Consider the following 26344-nt stretch of genomic DNA (forward strand, 5'->3'; position numbering starts at 1 on the left):
ACTAATACACGCGGACGATATAGTGATAATGGCTGACAACAAGGAAGACTTGCAGAAGTTGTTAGACATATGCAGTACAGAGGGAGATATATTAGGCTTCAAGTATAGTAAGGAAAAATCTGCAGTCATGATATTTAATGAAGAGGGCGGCGAGCATAAAATACAGGAGTTCGTGCTAAATGTAGTGAATGAGTACAAGTATCTTGGGGTGTGGATAAATAACGGTGGTGAGTATCTGACAGAGCCTAAAAAATATGTAATGAATAAAGTTAGTAGGAATGCAGCTGTCATGAAAAATAGGGCACTGTGGAATTACAATATGTATGAAGTGGTAAGAGGGATCTGGAAAGGGGTGGTGGTCCCTAGCCTGACCTTAGGTAATGCGGTCCTGTGTATGAGGCCAGATGTTCAAGCAAGGTTAGAAATTAAACAACGTGGCGTAAGGAGTCTAGCTTTGGGAGCACATGGCAATACACCAAATCAGGGGGTATAGGGTGATATGGGATGGGCGTCTTTCGAGAGCAGAGAGGCTAGCAGTAAGATAGAATTTGAGGAACGATTGAGAAAGATGGAGGAAAAGCAGTGGGCTAGGAAAGTTTTCAGATACCTGTATATAAAGAATGTTGACACGAAATGCAGAAAGCAAACTAGAAAATTGACAAGCAAATATCTGGACAGCAGTAAGGGGGCAAATCAGCAATTATCAGTTAAGAAAAAGGTTAAAGAAACAGAGAGAGCTCTGTGGAAAACAGGGATGCTGACGAAATCAGCACTGGGAACATACCAGACCTTTAAACAGGAAATTGCCAAAGAAAATATCTATGATAATTGTAGGGGAAGCTCTTTGTTGTTTGAGGCCAGGACTGGAGTTTTGCGGACTAAGACGTATAGAGTCCGGTACCACGAGATAGACACATTGTGCATTGCGTGCGGAGAGGAGGAGGAAACGGCTGAACACTTGATACTTTTCTGTAAAGGGCTTCACCCTACAGTGGAAAGCAGCGAGGCTGACTTACCCAAGGCATTCGGGTTTAGGGATAGTGAAGGGAAAGTAGATTTTAAGAGGGCAGAAGTAACCAAGCGATTGGTGGCTAAAAGCAAGACAGGAGTAAAATTTCACAAGACATGGCTAGGTGGCTTGAGCCACCGCCCGATTTAAAGGGTTCAGCCATATTCATCCATCCATCCATCCATTACGTTCCCTTAAAACTCTTATTTTAAAGCATGTCCTTCCTTCGTGCCTCAAAGGCTTTCCGTTCCCCAGCATTTCAGAGCCATTTAGCGGTCGCGTCACCTGCGGCAATCTAAAGAACCGCTCAATCTGGGCTGGATTGGTTATCAGGAAATGAATTGCGCGGCAAAAACTTGAAATTGGTTTTTCAGGAAAGGAAATGAAGTATCTTCCTCACTTCTCGGTGGAAGTATCTTCCTCACTTCTCGGAAGAAAGTGGGATGAAAGAAGGAAAAGAGGTGTGTCGGAGTGGAGTATGTCGACCACCTGGGGATCTTTAACGTGCACTGACATCGCACAGCACACGTGCGCCTCTTGCGAAAAAATGAATATTAGTTTTTGAGGAGAAAATGATGCAGTAACAGTAACGTATCTCGATGGACACCCGGCCCCCGAAGCACGCTGTAAGGGAAGGGATAGAGGAGGGAGTGAAAGAAGAAAGAGGTGCGGTAGGACGTATAGGCGGAAACAACTTTTATATCAGACGAGAAAAAAAATCTTCCAGTGTGGTCCCCTACTGGTCCAGCAGTCCATGGGCTTGTGCTTCACATAAACTCCTATCCACCAGCCATTTCTGGCCGGCAGGCTGAGCGGTCCATAAAGCAGCCTTCCAGGAAGAATGATTGGGATTGGGTATGGGGGGTACTGCCGGTGGGGAAGGACATTCCCGAAGGTAGTGGAAAAGTGTGGATCTGGGCACGCCACAGGTGTTACAACGAGGAGGAAAGGTGGGGTGAAAGCATGAGAGGATAGGGTGAAATAAACCAGCCCGTCTGTAATTGTCGCCATGTGACGCTGGATAAGGCTCGGGTGACAAGGGACTGTGGGGTGGTGTCATGCGGCTGAGTTTGTAGAATGTGGTGATTTGATGATATGTATAAAGGACCGATGGGACCTCTTGCGCAGGGTTGGGTGCCTGATCGTCCGGGGTCCAGGAGGAGAGTTCTCGGACCAGCGCATGAACGCGCTCATTACCGTGGGCATCGAGGCATGCCGAGGGATCCACGACAGAGTAACCGTTCGGTCGAGATAGGTGGATGTGGCAAGAATGCAGTGTGTGGCTGGCGTCGCCATGCCCTTTAGGTAGTGGCAACATGCGGCTTGGGAATCTGAGCAAATTTCGGCTATGTTTTTGTCAATGGTGGAGTGGGCCAGCGCAAGTGCGATAGCGGCTCCTTCCGCCTCTGCAGGTGAATTAGTTCGGATAGTGGCGGCAGCCCCCACAGTGCCATCTTCATAGGCTGCAACTGCCGTGAAGAATCCTAGTTTAGAATTTTCTGCCGCGTCGACATAAAGGATATAGGAGCGGTTGCTGTATGTTTTGGTGTGATAGCTCGCTCGAGCCTGCCGCCTACCCTGATGAACGATAGCGCTCATATTGCACAGTACGGGCTTCTTATATATGTGATCCTGCGTGCGCAGAGAAATCATGTAAGGTGTAGGACTTGTTGGGGTGGGAATGGGTGGATTGAGACAGAGCTGTCGCGGTAGGCACTGTCCTGTTTCCGTACGACTCAGGCGGACTAATTGGTTGGTGCGTTGAGCCTCTATTAATTCGATCACAGTATTGTGGGTACCAGTGGCCAGGAGATGTTTCGTGCTAACTGTCCGTGGAAGATATAGGGTGGAGGTGACAGCCGTGCGTATTAGGATGTCTGCCTGTTGTGTTTGGCACTGAGTATGTGGTATGGGAGGTGGTATGTAATGCGGCTAATGATTAATGCATTTGTCATATTGAGGGTCTCGCGTTCAGAGAGCCCATGATTGCGTGCTGCCACCCACTTGATTAGTGCGGCCACCTGTTTGGTCTGTCTTTGCAATAGCTGAAGGGTGGCGGTTACATCGAGTGTGTTGTTAATGAGAAGGCTGAGAATCTTCATCTGAGACACAATGGGCACTGGATTCCTGTACATGTGCAGTTCAGTGGGAGGGTCACTGGGCAGGGGTTTCAGCTGCAAGAGTTCTAATTTATTTGGAGAGCAATGGAGGCCTGTATTTGCTAATTGGGTGGTGGTGATATCTATGAGAGATTGCAGGATATCCTGGGCTGTTCCAATGGATCCTCCCATTGTCCACAGTGCTATATCTGCGTATATGGCTGTGTGGAACCCTGGGATAGCAGAAAGGGCCTTTGTTAGTGGCGCTAGGGCAATGTTAAAAAGTAAAGGTGATAGGACCGCCCCTTGTGGGGTTCCCCGATTAGGCAGGGGGAAAGGCTGGGAGGCGACATCCTCTAGGTGGAGTTCTGCCATGCGTCCCTGAAGGAATGCCCTAACATATTTCCGTATGCAGGTGCCGCAGCCCGTGGTGGCTAATGTTGTCAGGATATGGTCGTCACTTATTGTGTCGAAAGCCTTATGAATATCCAGGGCCAGTATGGCTCGCGTAGCGGCTGTACGGCGCTTAGTGTAAAAGAGAGACTCTATAAGGGCGAGAAGTACGTCTTGCGCCGAGATGTTTGGACGGAAGCCGACTTGAACGTTGGAGAGAAAGCTTGTTGTTTCTAGGAACGGTTGCAGGCGACTGAGAATGACATGCTCGAAGAGCTTGCCGACACAGCACATTAAGGAGATGGGGCACAAATTTTGAAGGGTGAGTGGTTTGCCCGGTTTGGGTATAAATCGCATGCTGGCATGGGTCCAGGCTGATGGGAGCGTCCCAGCGTGTCAGTGGTTATTAAAGAGCTTCGTGAGTTCCTGAAGGGGTGCCGTAGTGGAGGTCTCCGGTTAATTTCGACCACCTGTGGATCTTTAAAACGTGTACTGACATCGCACAGCACACAGACTCCTTTTGCGTTTCACCTTCATCGAAACGCGCCTCTTGCGTCTTAACTCAATCGAAACGTGGCCGCCGTGGTTGGGTTCGAGCCCGGGCACTCCGGCTTAGTAGCCGAGCGTCTTAACTACTGCCACCGCGGCGGGTAACGAACTGCTCAGGAAACCGCAGGCACAGCTGCTCGTGACCGCAGGCGTGCCATGGTTTCCCCAAACACAAGTAAGAACACGTGCACGTCAGCAGTCCCCACGGGTTATGCCCGGACTTTTGAACCAGATAACTTCGCAACTAGTATGATTAAAGATGTCTATCGATGCCAGCAACTTGGGTTTGCACTCTGAAATCGACAATGCTCATTGGAATCGACGAAATATATATATGAGTCTAAATTGAAAAGAGGGCCTAGTACGGTCATGTTCAGAAAACTGCAAGCAGACACAGGAGTTAAGAGGTGCACAATGCATGCTGTTATCTCAACATACTCTTGCACTAACTAGCCCATCTACAAAGTGCGAGAGACGTGAACCACATATTAGCAGTTCTGATCCATGAGGCGAGCAAAGTATTATGTGCTGCAGTGAGCAATGGAGCGAGCTCACTACAGTAAAGAGATGCAAGTGCAACCAGAATGATTAATATGTACTAGATGCTACTTCTCATTGGTCACTTTGCTGCTAGGCGTCGTGGAACATGCATTCGAACAATGCTTGTTCCGGCTGGAGCAAAGATGTCGAGCACTGCAAGCAGAGCCAACCGGCTGCATATATGTGGCTCACCGTGATGTTGGCGCATTGTACCTGTGGTGTCACCGCTGCCACGGAAATTAAGCAAATGTGAATTTCCATATTATATTAGAACTCCACAATGAACAGCAACCTGTTGTTTAAAAACATCAATAACTAACTTCATGTACTGCAATGACACTTTGTAAGAAACAAGGATGCACTAAAAGGCTGGTACAAATTTAAGGACATAATGCCTTCTGACCAGAATTTGTGCTGGCAAAACACACTGACCATTTTTTGGAGAATGAAAGTTCAGGAAATATGTTGTACGAATAGGACTGTCCCTCCAAGAGCGTGCCCATAAATCCAGCGCTGCTGCAAGATCGCCGCCAGTAGTTCAGTTTCATTAACATGTGCACCAGAACACTGTCTACAAAGCACCACTTTAAATGTGTAAGAGTGGGGCCACAAAATTTTCAAGTTTCATGAAATGTGCTTCAAAAAAAACAACGGGATGGGAATAACAAGCAACCAAAGCATGCTGATATATTCACAGGACAACACTCATTCAACTGAGTCGTTAAGTAATCCTGTTTCATTCTGTGAGCAAGTTTATAGCTTGTACTGCTAGAATAATCCATCTATATTTGTTACCAAGCCTATATTCCTTTTGCACATATTCTTCTGTATATTTCGTGTGCATCTCCAGGTATTCTATTCAGTAGTGACTATATTCTATTAATGCTTAGGAATTATGCTATGTTTTGTAATATAACGCACTTTACCCTTGTTTACTGCGATCCACTTTGATATTGTAGCCACCCTTATAATAATACCCTTTGGGGCCTATAAGGCTCAATAAATAAATAAATCAGTCCAAAGGTCTTCCACATGGGCCCTTTGCTGCAGCATATAGCAATGCACTTTGGACAGAGCTGGCAGCAGTCTCATTTGCTGCCATGAATGCTGTTTAATAATACACAAAATTTTGCACTCTTAAATTGGTGTTTCTTCTTTCTGTACCTCCAAAAGCTGAGAGACACAAATCTAATGCTAACAATTCCTTTTTTTTTTATTCTTCCTCTTTTAGGTTAAACCCCTTAAAGGCTCATTAAACATGAGATCATGTTCCAAAATTGCCAATTTTTTTAAGACATGAAATGCTTCAGTAACATGTTTAAAACAAAAAAAAGTATTTACGAAAATATTTTACGGCACTTAATAATGTTTCAATGGTCATTCCTCACTCCCTCATTTAATACCCCATAGCTGGCGCATTATGGCGTATTTTGAAATAAATTCCTGAAACTCCAGAAAGTAAGGGTTGGCACTGAACTGCCGTGCACAAAACACACTATTGCTCCATAGTTCCCTTGAAACTAGATGAGGCTATCATCCGTGTAATAGTGTTCAAGGTACAGCGTGGAGGTTTGACTGGGATATTGTTGAGGTCTATCCAACACCGTTCGTGGGAGCTGGCCATCGTCTCATTGCTGCTTTCTTCCACTTCAGGCTCGCTGCCGGTAAAAATGTCATCACCATCTTCTTCACTTGAAAAATGACGACGCCGATATCCTCATCACTTGCATTATCATCTGACAATCTGACAGCGATTGATCACCCACACCAGAACGCCGCAAGGATGACGCCATGTTTGAAACCGCGGGAAACATAAGGCACACTTCCGCCATCTCATTCAATAAATGTGCAAATGACAGAACCTGTGCTGCCATCTATGTTTTAAATAGAAAAGAATGATTTGACGAACTGGACTTGTCAAAAGTCACTTGGAACATTGTGGAACACCCATGACGACCTCAGATCATCATAAGCAAAAAAGTGGCGATCGCTCGTGACGAGCTGAGGTCGTCATAAGCCCTAAAAGGGTTAAGGTTATGCTCTCAGGGACTCTAACCACTCAAACTAAGACTTCATTGTATGAGAAGTCTGGATCTGCTGAAAGTTAAATTCATTAATCTGTTTCATCCTGCAACCACAGCTCTTGCAGTCTCCTGATCTGACAGCGAAAAATACAGTGGAAGCAGAATATTTCATAATGCCACTGACATGCATTTCTTCACAAACTGTGTGCTTCTTTTCTAATCGGGTCTTAGTCTACCTAATGGCAACACAGCAACTCATGAAATAACCAAGAGAACAATGATAGGGCAGGTAGCTCTGAAGACATTGACTGCAATGCTGGTACAGTACCAGCAAACAGTTTTCAGCCTCTATCCAATCGCGCACCATTCATCATGCTACAAATTGTCTATAGTCACCCACCATGATGCATCACAAGCTTTGTCCACGCACGTGTAATGGTAGTGATGAGTGGTATGACTAGAATAATTACAATAAAAGTCATCAGAATTTGAACCGTTCCACTGAGCCCACTACCAAGAAAAAACACTTGCCCATTTCTGTCATCCTTCCTCTGCTTTGTTTACATGTTTCGGCCATTCGATGGGAAACAAACAATGACATGGTGTGAATTCCTAATACAGACCTCGTGTTGCCTCAATACCGCTCAACACAGAACTGGGCTAGTGCATCAACTTGGTGAACTGTTTTTGAACTGATGTCGCACTGCAGATGATGCCACTGTATGCATATTTCGGCAAATATCACAAAACTATTTCAGATGAAGGGAGCAGGAAAAATGCAACTGCATTCATTGCAATATTTTTTAACAATTTATCATAATGATATAAATGCACTGCATTTTTCCTGTTCACAAGCACACGTCTGACTTCATAATATTTATTTATCACCACACGTACAGTTTATTTTGAAACAAGACCTGAAGTGAATTTTATATAACAGATGTTGTCAGCTTGTGCAAGCTGAGCTTTGTCTCATGCAAAGACCAGTAAACTACTATATACATATGTAACAGCCTCAAAACAATAATGTGCCAATTGTATACAACCATTTCATTTAACCTGGGCCCATAATTTACCTTCAATCCCTGCAAGAACTGATTCCCGCCACCCTGTACTGATTGGCAGTGGTAGCACAAGCAGTTTTGTTTGTCTTGCTGCGGTTCATCGTTTACATCCACGTTTTTTTCCAGTAACTAGGTAAACCGTGCCGCTGTTTTGTAATTTGCCCTTTTTGAAATAAGAACACAACACACTGTAAAATAAGATGACAAATTTCAATAAAATAATAAAATTGCAGACATTCTTGACAAACTCAACCTTATGACCACTGTTTACGGCCATAGTTTCTATGTAGCTCTTATAACACTGCAATACAAAATCTGTTACCTTGACAGGCTGAAAAGAAATGAGTTTTCCAACAGCGGTGTGCCTTTTAGACTGCAAACAGCTGTTGCTTGTTCAGCAACATGGCAGTAACATAACACACATCCGCAAATGGCATGTGTGCTGCCTGCTTTGATGGCAGATCCAACACTTTTTGCTGCAACTGAACTGCCACAATTGCTCCTGCTGCTAGAGACAATCCGTGCAAACTTCCAAAGATCAATCCTTGCTGAGACCAAAGTCTGGATATAAGCCCTGATTTTTCATAGTTCTGCCACACTTTTAACTTTTACATAAAAATATACACACGCTGTGGTTCATGTTTCACATAATTTTGCAGAGACCAAATCTAGCACTGACTACACAGAAACATACACCGTAGTTGACGTCCAGGAAAGCATTATACATTTCACAGCCCCTCCATTTTGCCACAACTAAGGTTACAGCTCCAGTTTCTGCAAACCTGTACCCACGCCAAAATTTGGTAAAAGAAATAGCTATAAATTCTCTCAGCAATTTTATGGCAAGAGTGCAGCGTGAAATGAAGCACCGTTGATTATACTCCTTTTCTTGCAGTACTCCATCAAATCAAACAAGTGCAGAACACAGGACACATAGACATGTCACACTTTAACGTCTAGCAAAGTTTAACACTTCATGGTGGTATGTACATGTTGCGATAAGAAGCAATGAGTACTCATGATCAAAAAACCAATTATGGAATAAACATGGCCATTGGGTCATCATCTCTCTTGCGTTTCATGTAGTAGGCTTCCATCTCCTCTTCAGTCGGTGCTTTCACGTCGTACATGCTGTTGTACTTGCGCTTTCGCTCATCAGTCTCTTGAGTCTGGTCTTTGTCAATCTGCTCCATGGCCTGTAAGAAACAGTCATGAATAAACAAATCTGCGACCAAATTCTTCAACAGGACAAGTAGTGTCAGAAGCGCTGCTGACAGAGTCAGAAAATGTTCCCCATAATTAACAAATCCCGACTGACTGCTCCTTTATCCAGATACGTTCCAAGGTGCTAAGTTTTCCCAGCTGCTATAATTTCATGAGCCGGCCCCGTACAAGGTCCCATAGAAACCCACGCAATACAAACTCGGTTTTTACATCACAACTGTGACTGTGTTCCTGCATGCAAATGTCACTTTGTGACAGTGCTTTACCCCATGCCGACATTTTGACATCCTACATTTAGCGCGCGCAGGAGGGTGATGGCGCACAGACCAATGACGGTTGACGTCGTGGGTGCTTTCCGAGATGTATTTTTAAGTCTAATCAGTGATTTGTAATTGCACTGTTCTTTTAAGCCATTGACTGTACGCGTTGTCCTAAAGCGCATGCATGCATGTTTTGTTTTGTTTTTTGTCTTCTTTTCTGTTCTACTGATCTTGATGCATTGCTCCTTTGCCATCCCTCCCTTTTGGGGTTATTATATTCACACACTCATCACTTCATGCCGTACCCACTCCCCTGCTAAAATGCTTCGGCGCTGCAGGGTGTACTCTAAATAAATAAATAAATAAAGCAGAATTCGACTCTTATTGATGCTTGGCTGCCACCATGTTCGGTGGCTTCCACCGTGTTGCAACCACGCCAATGCTGCACGCGTTTACAGGAGGCGTGAATCTTGTGCGGCTGTTGGTGCAGTTCCATCGTCGTTGCAACACGAGCAGACACAACCGAAAGCGCGAAAACAAACCTATGCCACAGCCGACGACATGCAGGCAGCGCCCTATGAGATGCATTTGCGCTGGCTGGCTCCAAGGCATGTTTCTGTCATCTGCGTTTTCCTTGTTACCCCCAACTTAAAAACGCAATTTCTAGGTTCCAATAAACGCGAATATAGGTTCCAGGCCACGGAAACTGCACAGAAGTGTGCACATGTGCCCAAACTTTGCCCACTCCGCATGCTCAGTCGCTGTCATCGCTGGACGTTTAGGATATCCTGCACATGCAAATGATCACAAAAGCCACAAAGCCTTGCAAATTCTAAAGAAGCCCACATTAAAAGTAAAAAAAAGAAAGAAAAGCAGCAAAGATGTAAATATTTTTCATATGTGCACCACATTTGCCAGGTGGTACGTTATATTTTCTGCAGTCCCGTGAAAAACATAATCCAGTGTGGCACAAACAATACTCCAGCCTACTCTGAATTCTGGGTAGAAAATTATCAAATGTGGACAGCAAAAAAGAACATTTTTAGTTTACTGAACTTGCTTATTGAAAAATAAGAAATGTGTAGCACAGGTGTAGCACAAGAAGGGTTGCACTTCACATGCAACCCTTCTTGTTTTTTTCCAGTGCCTTGTCTAGCAGCCACTGAATACATATGCTCAAGCAAAAAACTTGAGCTTAAATGACAAAAGCATTAACTTTCAACGACAATGACTAACATACACAAAAAAAGAAAACACTGAGCATTTAGCGAATACACCCAGTTTTTCTGTTCCAGCTCTGAGATTGGTAGATCTACTATAATTGCACTTAGGAAGGTGTGTAATAATTAACTGCAAGTGGCACAATGCACTAACATTACGGCTGACCTTAACAAAGCACAGAAGTGCAGCATTTAATCCTCAAAGAGAAAGCAAAATGCAAACAGTCTTACCTCTTTAATCTTTTCTTTTCTTTCTCTTTCTGCCTTAGCATCAGAATCCTCACTGTCTGAGCTGCTGCTGCTTTCACATTTCACTGGTTTTTCTTTTCTTGCTTTTTTGTACTTCTTCTTTTTCTTCTTCTTGGCTTTTTCTGGGGAGACAGTCCCCTTAAAGACAGTGGCTGCTAGAGGGGGGGAGACAGTCCCCTGAAAGACAGCAAGATGATTATGGCAAGATTAATCACTATACATACTAGCAATACACACATGACTCTCTCAAACAACTTATGGCAAGGAAGAATTTCAATTTCCACCCCTATAAAGAGGACAAGGCCAAACTAGAGATACTTCTCACTTGGTGTAAACCAGCAGAAACAGTCACGACTAGAGGGGAAAAATAAATATGTGAGTGAAAAGGGCACACCACTATGGTTTCAATATCTGCAGATGCCCACACATTCGTTCCGAGCACTTGAGTGGCATGCTCTGTTGAACATCAGCGACATCTGCTGCTGGCCTCTGGGTTCAAGATACAAGTTGTCTCCGAGAGTGTACGGAGTACGCTGCCTTGATTTTTGCCTCCGACTGGTAGCCACTTGCTGTACACTCCACTCACTGTCAGTGGCACTACTCCATCAGCAATGGCCAGAAGTGGTAACGTGAAATGCCTGCTGCATGCACTGCAACACAGCAGAAACTCAGATGTAAATCATAGCTTGCTTCGCAGCCTACTGTAATGAGCCAGCGCCACACTGCGGCTAGAGAAGACGCAAGGGGTCACGCATGAAGAAGAAAACACGGAAGTGGAAGGTGGCGGAGAACAGGAAGAGCGCGGTCGGCGACGGACGTGCACGACATCTGCTGGCTGTCCGAGTTCCCAGGCTTGGGCTGTCGACAGCCTGAGCTACCAGACCCAGGCGCCGCTGCTCCGTTCCTGCCTTTCCCGTGGCCGGTAGCCTCTGAACGTGGGCCGCCTCCATCGCTACCGCTGCTTGCCCGGGCTACCTCACCTGGGGGGCTGCGCCTGTGTTCCACAGGTGTGCCGGGTTCCTGCTGGCAGCTTTGAGGCCTGTTGTGGACACTGCCATCCACCCTACACTTCTATCAGGGCGCCGACCAGCGACAACAGGCTGCACCGATGACCCGCCACGCCTCCTTGCAAAGCGCGCCATCTACCAGGCTGATAAGTGGAACGCTGAGTCTTTCGCTGAACGCTGAGTGGACCTTTCCTTTTTTCCCTCAAGCTCTCTCCTTTGCTTTCCACGAGTGTCTTTTTTTGTTTTCCTGTTCTTGTGCTTTGATCTTTTCCTCTCAGGGCATAAATTAGTTTGTTTTTTTTCACATGCCACCTGGTTTATTTCTTCTACCGCTTAACGTGCGGTAGCCTTAACCTGTAGCCTATCGCTTCACACCTGCTAGAACAAACCGATTTTTCTGCTATTTATGATAGTAATGCTGATACAGAATTTAACAATTTTATTGGCACCCTTCAAAGTATAGTGGCACAATGTAATGAGAGTACATGTGCAAGAAAATACAAGAAACTTGTTTGCCCGTGGATGACAAAATCCATTCATGACTTAAATAAAGAGTACTGGTATGAAAAATGGAAAGAGAATAAAACTAATCATTATTACCTAACCAGATTTAAGTGCCTTAGGAATTCCAGTCTCCATGATGAGAAATAGGAATATTACTCCTTCCTTATCCAGAAAGTAAATGGAAATATACAGCAAAAATGTGAAATGTTGTAAATCATGCTATTCGCCTTCCCTCTAAGCAACAAGTACAACCTAACATAACTGATCAGAATGTAGTGGACACGTTTAACAATTACTTTGAAAATATTGGGTCTCTCTTATCCTAGCAGCTCATCCCAATAACTGATCTAAGCAATCCATTAAACCCTGTTATAAATAGTTTTGTAATGAATGAGCTTGAGTTAGGCAAAATTGTTGAGTTAGGTGGACAAAATGCAGAGCAAGTAACTCAAGTGCAAAACAGTAAGGCAGCACATTCCATGCATTCTGGGAGACTACTTACCTGGAACCAAGAAGTTAACGTCAGGTGTTTCTGATGCACTACAAAAAATGTCACCTCAGTATTGTAGGCAAGTGTACAGATGTCTGCACACACAATTTTATTATGCTTTTTGCACTACTTTTTCACAAAAGAAAAAGAAAAGCAAATACATCACACGACTGCATTTGTACAAAGTTCCCATGCAAAGTGCTCTAATGAGCTGCAGGTCAAATGCCACCTTAGCAGTTCTTAGCAGTTCAAGTGGTCTCATGAACACTACCCAAATTTACAAGTTGTACACAAAGTAAACGAAACACAAATAAGTACCAAATCGTCTAGCTGCAATTACAAACAAAAAATTAGTGAGTGCAAGACTCGGGCACTTACGGCAACTACAGGTGGGGATTCATCCTGCTGTTCTTTCAATGCCGGCTGCAAGCTTTCAACCTCCAGCGTGTCTTCCTTGGCATTTGATTCAGCATGGGCAGCATCATCAGCCAGAGGAGCTCCCATCAATTTGGCTGGCATTAGCATTGCACCACCCGACTGCAAGCAGGAAGAAAGCAAGAGGAACCTGCTTTAAGCTAGTGACAGAAACCCTCTGCAGCCCAAGCTTGCAACTCATCAACATTGATTCAGCACCATATGAAGCTAGCAGAAAAGAAATAAACTGGTGTAGAGATACTGTAAGGTCAAACATGCATACTCATTTAGTTCCATGCCAACACTTTTTTTTAAGCAACACGAAAGAAGAAAAACCAGAAGCAAGACAGTGCACAGGCCACGCAACACTGCTGCTGCCTTGGGTTTTCTTCTTTCAACTTGTTTTAATGTTGCCAAGCAAGACTACTAAAAAAGAGAAAAACTTATTCATGTGTAAGACAGAAAATTAAAGCCAAGCCAAGGCACTTTTCCCTTCAAACTCTGGTGGGGTGAACCAAGTATGGGAACACCAAAACGGAAGTTAATAAGATAAGGTGCACAAACTGAAAATGTGGTTCTCATCAACTCTTCACATTACAGGACACTGTCCCTTCCCGGAGGAACTGCCTTTGCAACATATACCACATCTTCTTGCGCATTTTGCGCACTTTTTTTTTCTTTAAATTAGGGCTTCAAAAAAGGCAGAGGGCAAATCACGCGAAAATTTTCTGAAAACGTCCTAAAAAACTCTACAAAAGTCATAACGCACAGCATATACAGTATATTGCCACCTATACTTAGACCTCCCATCTTGAACTCCTCGCTGGTCAACAAAAATGTTGACTCTAAATTTAACATGCATACCCCCTCCCGCCTCGCCCCACGTTATATGTAGTTCCCCGACGAGTGCACAGCTCAAAGCAGTAAACGCGCAGCGATACAATCGCAAAGCCAACAGTGGGAGGCAAAGGAGATAACGGGCGACAAAATAGCGCCTTCGCATGCGGCCTGGCTGACTAGCAACAAATTAAACAGCAAACGGTTCGGCAGTCTTGAATTCTGGCGCGTGCAACTGCTTGTTCAGGGAAGCGATTGGCAGCGCGAGTGAGCCGGGAAAACAGCGCAAAATCAGTGCCCTCGCGACTAATAAGCGGGCGGTATTCAGTCGCTGACAATTATTAGGAAAATTTTTATTATCCATTTTCCAAATCAAATATGAGCCTAATAGCAAACATATTCGGTGTGTATTCGAAACTGCCAATGCTTGCACGGCTTTACAAATATGAGTAGTGGGGAAACCAGCTGCACCATTGCCGACCAAGTGGCTGACTGTAGTTGACAGCTTCATCTGCATTTTCACACAAGCACGCATTACAAATAAGTAGACCAGAGACACACAGACCAGAGAAAATAGGCAGCAACTCTGCCTCCAAGATTTCTCACGCACGATCTGCCCCTAGCTGTGAGCTTCAGCCACAAGAACAAAACCCATATGCAAGCTGTGTGCCTATATATAGCAGACTACTTTCCGCCTTCTAGTTTTATTTTGCCTTCCTCTGCAAGCAATACCTTGTACCTGTGACTGCTATGTCCAATCAATGACAAATATACATGGCCATCCATTGCCCTGTGATAGCAAGACTTCATGTTACACGGCTGCAGAGAGCATGCACACAATGGCCATAAACAAACACACAGGACAAACCAATAAAACTTTCCATTCTCCAGCACATTCAGTGGGTTATCAGTAGAAATTTTTTTTAATATTATTACTAAAGCCTTTTCCCCTGATTTTCACATTCCAAGCCGATTTTATAAAGGTCAGGTTAAACCAGATTTCTTCTCAAAAGCTTCCTTCCCAAAAAATGTAGCTTACCAGAATGAACAGCTGAAGATAAACTAGCAGGTATATCAGACTAATCTGAGAAAGGTCTCTTAAGTGGTAAGTGCAAACCTCTTTTAACCCCTCTCATCCACTGGATGTGCTTACAACAAAATGAGTTCTAAAAGTACTTGTCAGAAGGAAGCCCTCAGAACCACCATTCTGATAAGTGCACCCCCGAAGGCGAAGCCTTTCACACAGAGCCTGAAAAACATCCACAAGCCAAACAAAAATACAGATAAAACAAAGTATTGTGCTCCATGCCCATACCACATGCGCTAAAGGCACAAGATGCAGTATGGTCCCCAAATGCCTGCCATAAGGCATGTTCTAAGAACTTCTTGAATGAACACTTCTTGCATTTGCCTAAGCAGCAACTGTTTCCTTGGTTGCTGTGATATAACCCGGTGCAATGGGCTTCAGGATTTTCCAATGATACCAATTTCTACACAAACAGAAGACTCTAGCCTCTAACTGACGCAGCGCTGCAGCATGGTTAATTCAGATGGCATAGGAGACTCTTCCATAGGCTTACACAGAAGTTTTACGGCCAGTAGAAAGGAACAAAACGACCATGCCCGCATCAACGACAGCCTGCTTTAACATGGCTGTGCATTGCAGATGGCAGCTACGACATTGAAAGAATGTTTTCACAGTGTATGTGCAAAAGCAAACAGGTCTTGAATGAATGCCAAAGCACTGCACAAGGCTACCCATGCACTGTAGTATAGTAATCATTTTATTGGTGCAACTTGTTAGCAAAAATTATGAGCAATAAATATTTTATATCCTGCAAAAAAGAAAAAAATCACTCACAGTCAATTCATTTCATGAATAAAAAGAACCCAACAAACCTGAATTACCAGGCACTTCCTAGGAAAATCCAGTTAGTGGCCAATTTTCACCTCAAAACATAGTGCTTTATTTTTACTCCAAAATTTAGAAAAAATAAAGCCCGCAAAGGAAGTACTAACAAGCAGGTAAGCAGGCAGGTGCTATAGAGAAGTGACATCAAAGGGGAGTATCAATAAACAAGTATCAGTAAGTATGAAAGTGTCACAGAGCAAGAAAAGCCGCCTGTTTAATAGAAAATCTTGTAGCTTTTCTCAGTCTGCCAAATCAATAAAGGGGAAGGGGGGACGGTAGCTATGTAGACCTGCTCATCTGTCAAGCTCATAGCTCATATTATCTGGGCACATAATGTGTTAAATAATGTTTGACATAATTAATTCACACAGCTTGTAACAGGACAGTGAAGCCCATGAGCATGTAGAAGCTACAGCAAGGAAAAACCAGCCCCGAGGTTTCGAACCGTTCTTTTAATCGTGCAGCTCTTGCTTCCGTCATCAAGGGCACCGCATGCGGAGCGAGTTGTGGCCTGCGGCCCGAACATGCTTAAAGGGGTGCTACAAGCACAACTACTCACTCAAAGAAATTTTTAGTGCATTAGCATTTGAACCCCCATGTTGGAAAAATCTGTACATCTGTCTGAAGTAAAGCCTCGGGTAGCAGGTGGCAAAGTGGAAAGAGGAAAATGCCCCTCTCCGCTTTCAGAGGAGGGTGAAGAGGGAAAATGGGAGAGCGAAGAGAGTGGAGAGGCGGCACGGCGTTTCACACTGTGATTGCTGGATTGGATCCGGAGAGCAGGTTTGGGGTATGGCACGCGACATGGTGATTGACGGACTGGATCATGTCACCCGCTGACACGGTCTGAACTCGTCAGCAGCAGTAGCTGCTCTGCTTGAAGGGAACACTAATGCTAACACATATTTGACCGCATCAAATAGCATTGATCGTCTATACTTTTTTATCTAAAGTGCAATTCAAATGCACCCATAGTTTACGCTCATACACGCTCTTTCATTAAAAGTAAGCTCTCACTAACCCTTCAGAGAAAGAAAAGAACTTACCACAGCCTGCACCTCCTTGCCACTGGCCCCAGTGCAATACGAGTTTTTTATGAACGAATGACAGCACTTGTAGCCCCACTGGAAGTCCTTCCAATAGGATCCCCAGACAGACTGCAAGAAACAAGAGAGCACATCACTTTCAAGGCTGCAGCATTATGCAGCCAGAACTAGGCAGGAAAGCCTTATTGAAAAAGCACGCACATGCTATCAAACTGAGACCTACATGGCACAAACATAAATAAACTTTTAAAAAATGCCTACACACACCCATACCTATCAGTAAGCAGTGACTTGTAAAAAATAGAGATGCATGGCCAAAGATGCAAGTTAACAAATTTATTACTAAATAAATTTAAATTTTCTCCACAGCCTTATATCTTTAATAACTGTGAATAATATTTGGAACTTAGAGAAGGACACACTGCTAATTTAATATATCAACAATACCACTGCTTTGTGTAAGTCTTTGTAGCACCTATTACAAACCCCTAATACAATACACTAGAAAATGCACAAATGCCAAGAAGACAGGGGCAAGAAAAGGGGGGGGGGATGGCTGCTTACTGTGTGGTTGTTGATGAGCACATGTTCTTCGTACTTGGAACGAATCACAGGCTTCTCAGCTCCCCGAATCACTTCACCATGCCGTGAGTACTCAACATACTCCTCCTACAATATTATAAGATATTATGAGAAAAAAAAAAACACTGCAAGAGAGGGGGTAGGGGGGTTGACTCACCCAGGGTGAGTCAACCCCCCTACCCCCCCCAAAAAACTTTGGAAGTCTAGCTTTCTCGAACATCTAGGGTGACTTCCAAGAAACACTAGACAACAACTGTCATCACAATGTCTCCAATGGCAAGCACTGCACACACTGGTGGATCCAATCAAATAGTCACTTTAAGACATTAAAATTCTCAAGTGCAGACTCACTGTCTGGGCGAATACAAGCTCCTTTGGAGGCATCTGCAAGTGCTCTGCTCCACCATACTTCTCCAGGATGCTGTCTTTCATAGAGTGACGGAACTCCTCCTCCTTTGAAAGGAACTCTTTGTTCAGCAGCTCAGCCTTCGTGGGCTCTGCTTGCAAGTGAACGTCCACACCTTTCTCATACGCCTGCCAAGCAAACACTGTAAAAAAAAAAGAGCAGCCAAGCATTTTCACTGCCTTAAAGGGCACTAAAATTACTTTCACTGAAAACGCTTAAGACTGAAAAATCAGTGTTTTGAACAACTTATTAACAATAACTGTTTTCATAGAATTAAACATCAAGTAAATTAGTGAAAGCAAAAAGGTAGCCATTCTCAACCACCCGTACTTGCATCCTCTCTGTGAGCCTTTCAATACAATCGATGTGATGCTATCATCATAACTTATGTGAAGGTGGCCATGCTCACTACTTGCGCTTACTTGTGTATGTATTACAATAAACAGCAGGTATGCCTAGCAACAGAGATAGAGGAATAAGATATGCAGTCACTTTCTCAGCCAACAGAAGGTGCTCCTTGGCTATGCCCTAGCAAATATTGGCCAAAGGCAATGTAGAAGGTTCGCTGCAAAATGAGTCCTTATAGACCAACAGTGTACCAAAGAACACGGAGATATCACATTTTAGAGTTTCCTCATTCTATATCCTGCTTATTTTGGCAGCGTCTGCGAGAACCAAGGCAGTGCACTCCATTTGTGCTTAAAGTAACTTTCAGGCCTCAGCAGCCCTGCAGTGTTTGAAATGTGTATCAATGGCTAAGTATATTCATATTTCCTAGCTTAGCTGTACATTTTCCATAAGATGCAGTTCTTTAAAGAAGTTATAGATGTATCAGAAACAACCCAAACCCTTTGAGTGCCAGGTTTTTTTAGGAGTGGCGCACTCCCACTGTCGTTTTTCTAGAATATCAGAAAACCAGTAGCATGGTTCATTTTCGGTTATATACCTTACAGAAGACAACATAGGTAATGGCAAATGCACATTGCAATGTCTACCAGCGGTTGCTAATAAAAAAATGCAGATTTAGCTAAGAACACCGCAAAAAGACCCATTTTTCTCAGTACCTCTGGGCAGTAAGGTAGAGCTTGGGACATGGGCCAAGGAACAAATCTTTATGTCGCACTCGGCGCAGGTAACACGGGAGTGTTTTCTTCTACTGCCTAAATTTGGAATCTGAAGAGCTGCCGCCCCAATCTGCATTCGTGCGCAATCGTGTGACTGCGGACAATCACACGCAAGGAGGAAGCACTTTCAGCGGTCCGGACAAAGCGAAACTGAAAACTTATGAAGAGGGAGGTGGAAGTGAGGTGAAAAACCTTACTTGCCACTGACAGCGGCGAGCGAGGTCATGGAGAGGCAGGGACGCGCACTTCCAAAATTTGACACTATGTAGCGGATATGGCAAGAGAATGAAAAAAATTTTTCTACAAAGCTACAGCACGTGGCAGACCGAAGCCAGAAAATGCTTGAACAGAAAATTGCAAGCATAGGGCTGTCCACATTCTGAGAAGACTACTCCTTTAGGAATAAGCACTCGAAGACCTGTCGCCGAGTCACCATGCCCCCTTGCACAGTCACTTTGCGACCTTCAACTGCCAAGCCCAGCGAGAGGTGATAATACAAGCTTCAAGAAAGACAACATAGATGGCAGCACCACATCAACCATGCCAGATTTGTATTCTGCCACACATTTTGAATGCAGGGGCTAGCGGGAAACGAGAAAACGTAGCAGTACGTCAATGACACTCAAAGGGGTAACAAAAAACTTGTAAGGACACTTAAGCTCCACCTCAAGGGTATGACGCGATAGCGTTAATGGGTCCCTTCAGCCGAATGGGTACTCTTTGCGTAGTGCTTTGCAGACACGGACACTGTTCTTTCTTTCACCGTCACATAATGCTTAAGCTACCCTTAGACGTAAAATACGATAGTATAAAAGATCCCTCCCGTGCAAGTAGTCCTCTGTCACATAGGTCAGCCTACATGCCCACACATGCAGAACTGGTCATTCTCTACTTTACATTCATATATTGCGGGCAGTCCTCATACCACTCCTGGCACAGTGGTGCAGCAGTAAAGCAGTGTGCCACTACTTCCTCCAGTGGCTGTTTTAAACGCAGCCACTGGTGGGGCTTGTGAGAACCAGGTTGGTCTTTCCGAGCAATCTCTCGCGACCAATTTAATTTAGCTACCACCCGCCAAGATGGGCAGGTTGTGATGACTCACAAGGTCATGCGAACTAGGTCGCAGATGAGCCACCTGCTTGTCTCGACATGCTGTCGACGACGGGGTTGCTGCTGAATGGGACCCTTAACGCTGTCGCGTTAAAACCAGCTCTGGAGAGTTGATGAAGATAATGATTTGATTTTGATGGTGCAAGGGCAGCCTGGTCAAACAGTGCCAAGGCTAATGTGTTGTTGGTCTGCATGAGGTGGGGTCAAAGGCCTACCGGTGAGAAGCCAAGCATCAAGCAAGTGGAAATATTGTACCCATTGGAAAACCGGTGGGCACATGACAACGCTGGCTGACCAAACCCAGCCCCTACCACTTATGAGGCAAATGCTTAAGCCACTTGGCCACGACTGTGGTATTAAACAAATGAATCTCTCTCTCTCTCACACCCGCACGCACGCACGCACGCACGCACACACACACACACACACACACACACACAAAGCTTGCATAAGCTTTCTGCCCAATCATTCAAGCCCTACTAATTAGTTACAATTTAACCTTTAGCCACCGCAGTGGCTTAGTGGTCATGGTGCTCGACTGCTGACCCGAAGGACGCGGGTTCGATCTCGGCCACAGCGGTCGAATTTCGATGGGGGCGAAATGCTAGAAGCCCGTGCATTGTGTGATGTCAGTGCACGTTAAAGAACCCCAGGCGGTCGAAATTTCTGAAGTCCTAAGCTACGGCATCCCTCATAGCCTGAGTCGCTTTGGGATGTTAAACCCCATAAACCAAACCAAATTTAACCACCTGCCTTGAGAATCTCGAAATAGCCCTTCCTTCACTTCTCCCTATTCTCACTTGGCACAAAGGGCTACTACATCTGCTGGCAGCACAAAATGATACACATTTAATGAAGCTAGTGTCCATAACAAACCGGACCAACGCATCAACTGCGCACTTATGTCCATGATAAGTCCATGGAAAACAAGCTTTTTAGGTTGCCAAGTGGTCTTTCTTTTCTTTTTTACAAGAATGTGGATGGTGTACTTACATTGAGCTTCTGCAATCTTCTGGGTGTCTCCACTATACCTAACAAAATTATCTCCAGCAAAAGAGAGCCTGCAAAAGAAGAGTTCTATAATTGTATAAAAAAAAGTCAGATAAAACACAACAAATAAAGAACCATGGCTGTCAAATTGATTTGCAAAGCAATCCTGTTCGCTACATGTGTGGCAGATGAAATGAAAACAGCACATAACAAGAATGAGAAGAAACTGAGACAAAAGTGCTACAAAATGTCTCCATCAGGTTGAAACAAGCAGAAAAATATATCCACAAAAGCAGACAGAGATCATTTCCCTCACAACCACTTCATCATCGCCAACTTACTCATCTGAACCTTTGTTAGAGTTCTTGTATGGATTATCCCTCATGGAACGTGTCTTGGGGTCATAGTAAGCTGAGTTCGGGTCCAGGTTCCTTAGGTACTGAAAAGTTCAAAGAAAAATGTGAGCTGCCAAACTATGTACATATTACCTTCTTTCACCAAAAAGGAAACATTACAAACAGCTTTGATATAATCTCAGTTTGTAATGTTTCAGCACATTTTCACCAATGTTTTAAAACTGTCCCAAGCTGGCTGTCTGAGCAAACCAAAACCCAATGATAACGTTCAAGCATCTGTACAATATATTAAAATACAATGTTCTCATCGGTACGACTATATTTCACTCATGCACATTTCCTGTTCAGTTAGCAGAATAGTTAAGCTGCCCAGCAATCATCTTTTCCTTTGTCTAGCCCAGAAGCAGTTATTCTTTTTTCTTTTTTGCAAACTTGCAAATGAATGAATAAAATTTTAGTTCACACTCAGACTCAAAATTCTTGAAAAATTTGCCGCATCTATGAACTTGACGTCAGTGAAAAGAAGTTTATCAATCCATACTCACTTTATATAGGGGTTAGCAAGCCATGACATCGCCCTTATTAAATAATAGCGCAGTCAGTGGCAAAATAACATGTTCTGGCTTATGGCCCCACTATAATCTCCTCTCCATTGTGGTGGGCTTGCAAAAGCACCTAACAAGCGAGTGTCACAAGAAATAACGCAGCCAGAACAGGCTTTGTATATGGTTACCTAGCACACTAAATGTTTCCTGTTAGCACTTTTTTGCTCCTATGTAGAGGGTCAGATGCATATGGCAACCCGACCCATGTTCTGCATTCCAAAGCTGACCAACATGCAAAAAGCTACACACCTTTGCAACATCTTCACGAATGCGAAGGTTTCGCACAGTGATGCGCTGCTTGCTGTCCACCTTTGTGCCAGGCATGTCTGCATTGTCCGCATACTTGTCCTCGTCGCCATCAACGTCGTCATCACTGTCTTCCCTCTACAAAAATGAGTGACAGCACATCAAAAATTGGCTGTCATTGCTCAAAACGAGAATAAGAACAACATATTCACTAAGATTACCTCTCGTGTACTGATTCCTTCCAAGTTCATTATGTCATGCTTCAGCTTGTCTTCTTTCAGCTGACGTTTTGCCTGAAAGTAGCACGGCATGAGCGAGCTGCGCAATTTCTGTTACACAACAGAAACATGACAGCCAGAAACAGTACCTCCTCCACTTTTCTGTATTCTTCAATAACAGCCTGATAACAAGCAGGGTCAAAGCCATTCCACCTGTCCCGCTTTCCATCATAGTCCAGGTTTAGAGATGGCAGGTTTTTTTCATCGGGTGCAATGTCGTCATTTGTAAACTTGGCACCAACCTTTCGAGGTCTCTAAAAAAAGGGTTGAAGGAAGAAAATGCAAGATAGTTGGGTTTTTTTTGGCTTATGGGGTTTAAAAGCGCACTAAAGAGGAATCTAAACTTGTATTTTTATCACGGGAACTCTATCTACACGTTCTGGGCATTCTTAGAAACTTCGAATTATTGTCCTGTGTGGCCGATTGACCTAATTAAATCGGATTAAATATATTGGCTCCCGCCTTTTTTTAAAACTTAATGCGGCAGGTAGACCAACGCGTCAGCCAGTCCCGTGGCGGCTTGCCGCTTTGCCATCAGCAGAGTAATATAAATCAGTGTCCGCGCGTATTTTTATTTCCTGTGGGCCTAATTTGCGACTATATATTGTCTGTGACTGAAACTGTTTATTCACAGAAACCTAAAAAACAACATAAAAGTGAAAGCGAAGCCGCCACTGGACTGGCTGAAAGGCACTCCACACGTTGGCTGACTCCGCCTACCTACCGCGTTGAGTTAAAAAAAAGGCGGGAGCCGGGACATTTAATCCGATTTAATTAGGGCAATCGGCCATACAGGACAATAATTCGAAATTTCTAAGAATGCTCGGAACGTGTAGATAGAGTTCCCGTGGTAAAAAGACGAGTTCAGATTCCTCTTTAGTGCACCTTTAATGTCCTAAAGTGACTGAGGCTATAAGGGTTGCTGTAGTAGAGAGCTCTGGATAATTTTGACCACATGGGATTCTTAACGTGCACTGACATTGCACAATACACGGGGCACCTTGCATTTCGCCTCCATCGAAATGCTGCCACTGTGGCCGGGATCAATGCCGGGCCTCTGGCTCAGTGGTTGAGCACCCTAACCACTTAGCCATCAAGTTCAAATAGTACTGAGCACATGAAACAGTGGCAGACTTTGGGACAGCTATGAGAAATGCGTTAGCTTTATTCCACCTACAACGTTTACTAGCACAAGCTTCATAATATACTGCATTCACAAGAGGCTAGAGCTTTTTACGCCTGAAAAAATATGCCACTTACTACAGGCAGCAAGCAATAAAGCAATTTATACCTTCCTTACAGAGCCCCAAAACAGATGCCAGTAAAAAAAGAGTTTTGCTATTTTGTTATCATTCCAAGGTACTGTTCAAGCTGAATGTCCTGCATAAATATAATTTTAAAAAATTAAATATTTATCTATTATGTTACAAATATTTTAGGCACTAAAGCTGGGATCCCCTTTGTATTTTTACAATCTTCTCTCAATGTTCACCCTTACTCCGTTACCCATCTATAACATGTCTAAAACCTTGGCAACAGCTTCCAGACCTGTGTGCTTGGCTCGCAAGTTTATAAGAGCCCCCCCCCCCCCCCCCAATTACAAAAGTTGTCTAGTATACGAAGCTTCCACTCCCTTACAAACAAGTTGTGCAATGGAGTATAGCTTTTGCATACCTTAGAGAAGACAGCCTGCTTCAAACTTCTGTCTTGTCCCCTTTATGTGTTGTACTAAAAAGTATTCCACCTTGAAAACATGAACTAACTACACCTCAAACAAAGGCTGCTGAAGCACCCAGTTCACACTATTTTTCGTTTGTGCCAAGTTGCAATTCCTAGTCAACACTCCAAACTAAAACAGCTCGGGTGCACTGTATGCCTGTCAGCTTTCGCCCATTTCTTGAGACCAGCGGCAATGCATTGCAAACACAATGTCAGTGAAATGCATTAAGAAGCTAATTTCTGTGATTATAGAAAAGAACCTGCAAGCACAAGGAAAGGATTTCACAAGAGTTTAGTTCTCACGTGCTTGCAATTTGACCAATAAGCTCTAGATGACAACTCCTCACGTTTGCAAGTCCTACTACATGTCCACAGGAAGCTGACTTAATATACCTGTGACATGATTGGTAGCAACCCCAAAGTGAAGGAAAGTAGCTAAAATGAAACACAGACCTAACGACTCTACAAATGCACAGTTTAATACGTCATTTGCCTTCACTTGCTTTTGCATTAACAACAGTGTTGCTGCTGACTTTCGTTACCATGGGACCCCCAACTGTATAAATAGATGGCTTGCACCATCACAGTGGCTGCCATGTTGGTGACCAGGGACACAGCGAAAAGGTGTGCATTAATCTGATCTGCTTACCACCAGGTGCTCCGGCCTGCATCATTAAAACCACGCACGGCCCTCCAACATGACATACCACGGCATCACATGCTAGCCATCCATTCCTTTTTGCTCTGCTTTACAGCTCAATATAATCCTCTAATGCCAGTGATTCACTAAGACAACTGCTTAGTATACTGTTTTCAGAATTGTTAAGCAAGCAAGAACACGTTACTTCGCTTCATCATCCCCATTTTTAACAATGTACAGCTCCTCTATGCTCCATACAAGCATTGAGCTTGCAGCAGCACGACAAAGAGATAGATCCAAGCAGACGCTACCTCCAAGCAATCCTTCCGCTTGTGGGTCAAGGCGCCGCAGTTTTCGCAAGCACCTTTTCTATACTTCGTTGCTTTACCGTCCTGGAAGACATCAGTGGGAATTAAAAAATGAGGGACATTTCCCGATTGCCGCTGCTAAATCACAGATTTCGTTTTAAAGACGCGCCACTTACGAATTCACCCCGAGAATAGTAATCACTGATATGGTTGAACTGCTTCTGCTTCTCAGGCTGCGGACGCTGGTGCTTCAACGTCGGTCCTTTCGCCCCAAAGTACCATGGTGCTGAAGATATATACTGAGGAATATGCGGGTTGATGTCTCTGTACAGAAAGTGAGTAGACACAGTGAATAAATTTCTGAAAATCAAGGCCACCGCAGAATGGCCGCGTGCAGCACGTTTTGAATCGTAACATAAACATACATACTTTCCCTCCTCATCAACAGCGGCCGGTGCTGTGCCAGCCTTCCTGGCCTCTTCGAGTTCTTTTGCCTTCCTCCAGTCTTCTCGTGACTGTTTCTTTGGCTCATCAACTTCCTTGCTCTTTATGATCTCCGACACAGGAAGGTTCGTCTGATTCATGTTGGATGAATGATGCGCGCCTTCAGGCTGTCGACATCGAGGTATTCGCTGAAAATATCACACGATCCGCTCAGTACGCTGCAAAACAGCGGACACAGCGAGCACTCTGCGGGGCGCACGCTCAGACAGCGCTGAACGTTGATTCCGAAAGGATCAGAAGTCGCAGCTAACGCGCAGGCAGCACACAGCACGAGAAAGCGCCTCCAAAAATGTCAAAGAATCGTAGTACTCTGACACTCATCGTCAACCACCAAAGCTAACCATCACATGCACAAACCACAAGTAATTGTGACGTCGTTCTTGCGTCAAATAAAAACATTCACACAATTACTCACAAGTTCTCACTGCGTTTCGACGCGACGACGTGACGACGTCGCCACAACCAAAACTCCAAAGCGAGTAATTAAATCCTACCAAAACCAAACATTTTTTTTTCTTGTTCGCGAAATTCATAAAACGCCTAACTTCGACAATAAAACTTTGTGTCTCACGCTGTAAATTTGCATAAAAAACATATGATTTATTAAAATTATTAAGTAATATTTTTATTTGCGCGTT

The 26344-nt window shown here is 44.1% G+C and overlaps 1 protein-coding gene across 1 annotated transcript; it reads right to left on the reverse strand.

The window, feature by feature from the left end:
• Window positions 1-7475: 7475 nt before the first annotated feature.
• On the reverse strand, window positions 7476-26202 carry Slu7 (Pre-mRNA-splicing factor Slu7). Its single transcript, XM_077645806.1, has 15 exons — window positions 26122-26202; window positions 25632-25834; window positions 25379-25526; window positions 25206-25286; window positions 22625-22789; window positions 22479-22550; window positions 22261-22395; window positions 21392-21489; window positions 21054-21121; window positions 17772-17968; window positions 17403-17507; window positions 16839-16949; window positions 13011-13169; window positions 10614-10808; window positions 7476-8874 (listed from the first exon to the last, which is right to left on the reverse strand). Exons 2-15 carry the CDS (start codon window positions 25784-25786, stop codon window positions 8713-8715), a joined length of 1851 nt encoding a protein of 616 aa, XP_077501932.1. The 5' UTR covers window positions 25787-25834; window positions 26122-26202; the 3' UTR covers window positions 7476-8712.
• Between the last annotated feature and the right edge of the window lie 142 nt (window positions 26203-26344).

This window comes from Amblyomma americanum, chromosome 1 (genome assembly GCF_052857255.1).
Source record: "Amblyomma americanum isolate KBUSLIRL-KWMA chromosome 1, ASM5285725v1, whole genome shotgun sequence".
Classification (NCBI taxonomy): domain Eukaryota; kingdom Metazoa; phylum Arthropoda; class Arachnida; order Ixodida; family Ixodidae; genus Amblyomma; species Amblyomma americanum.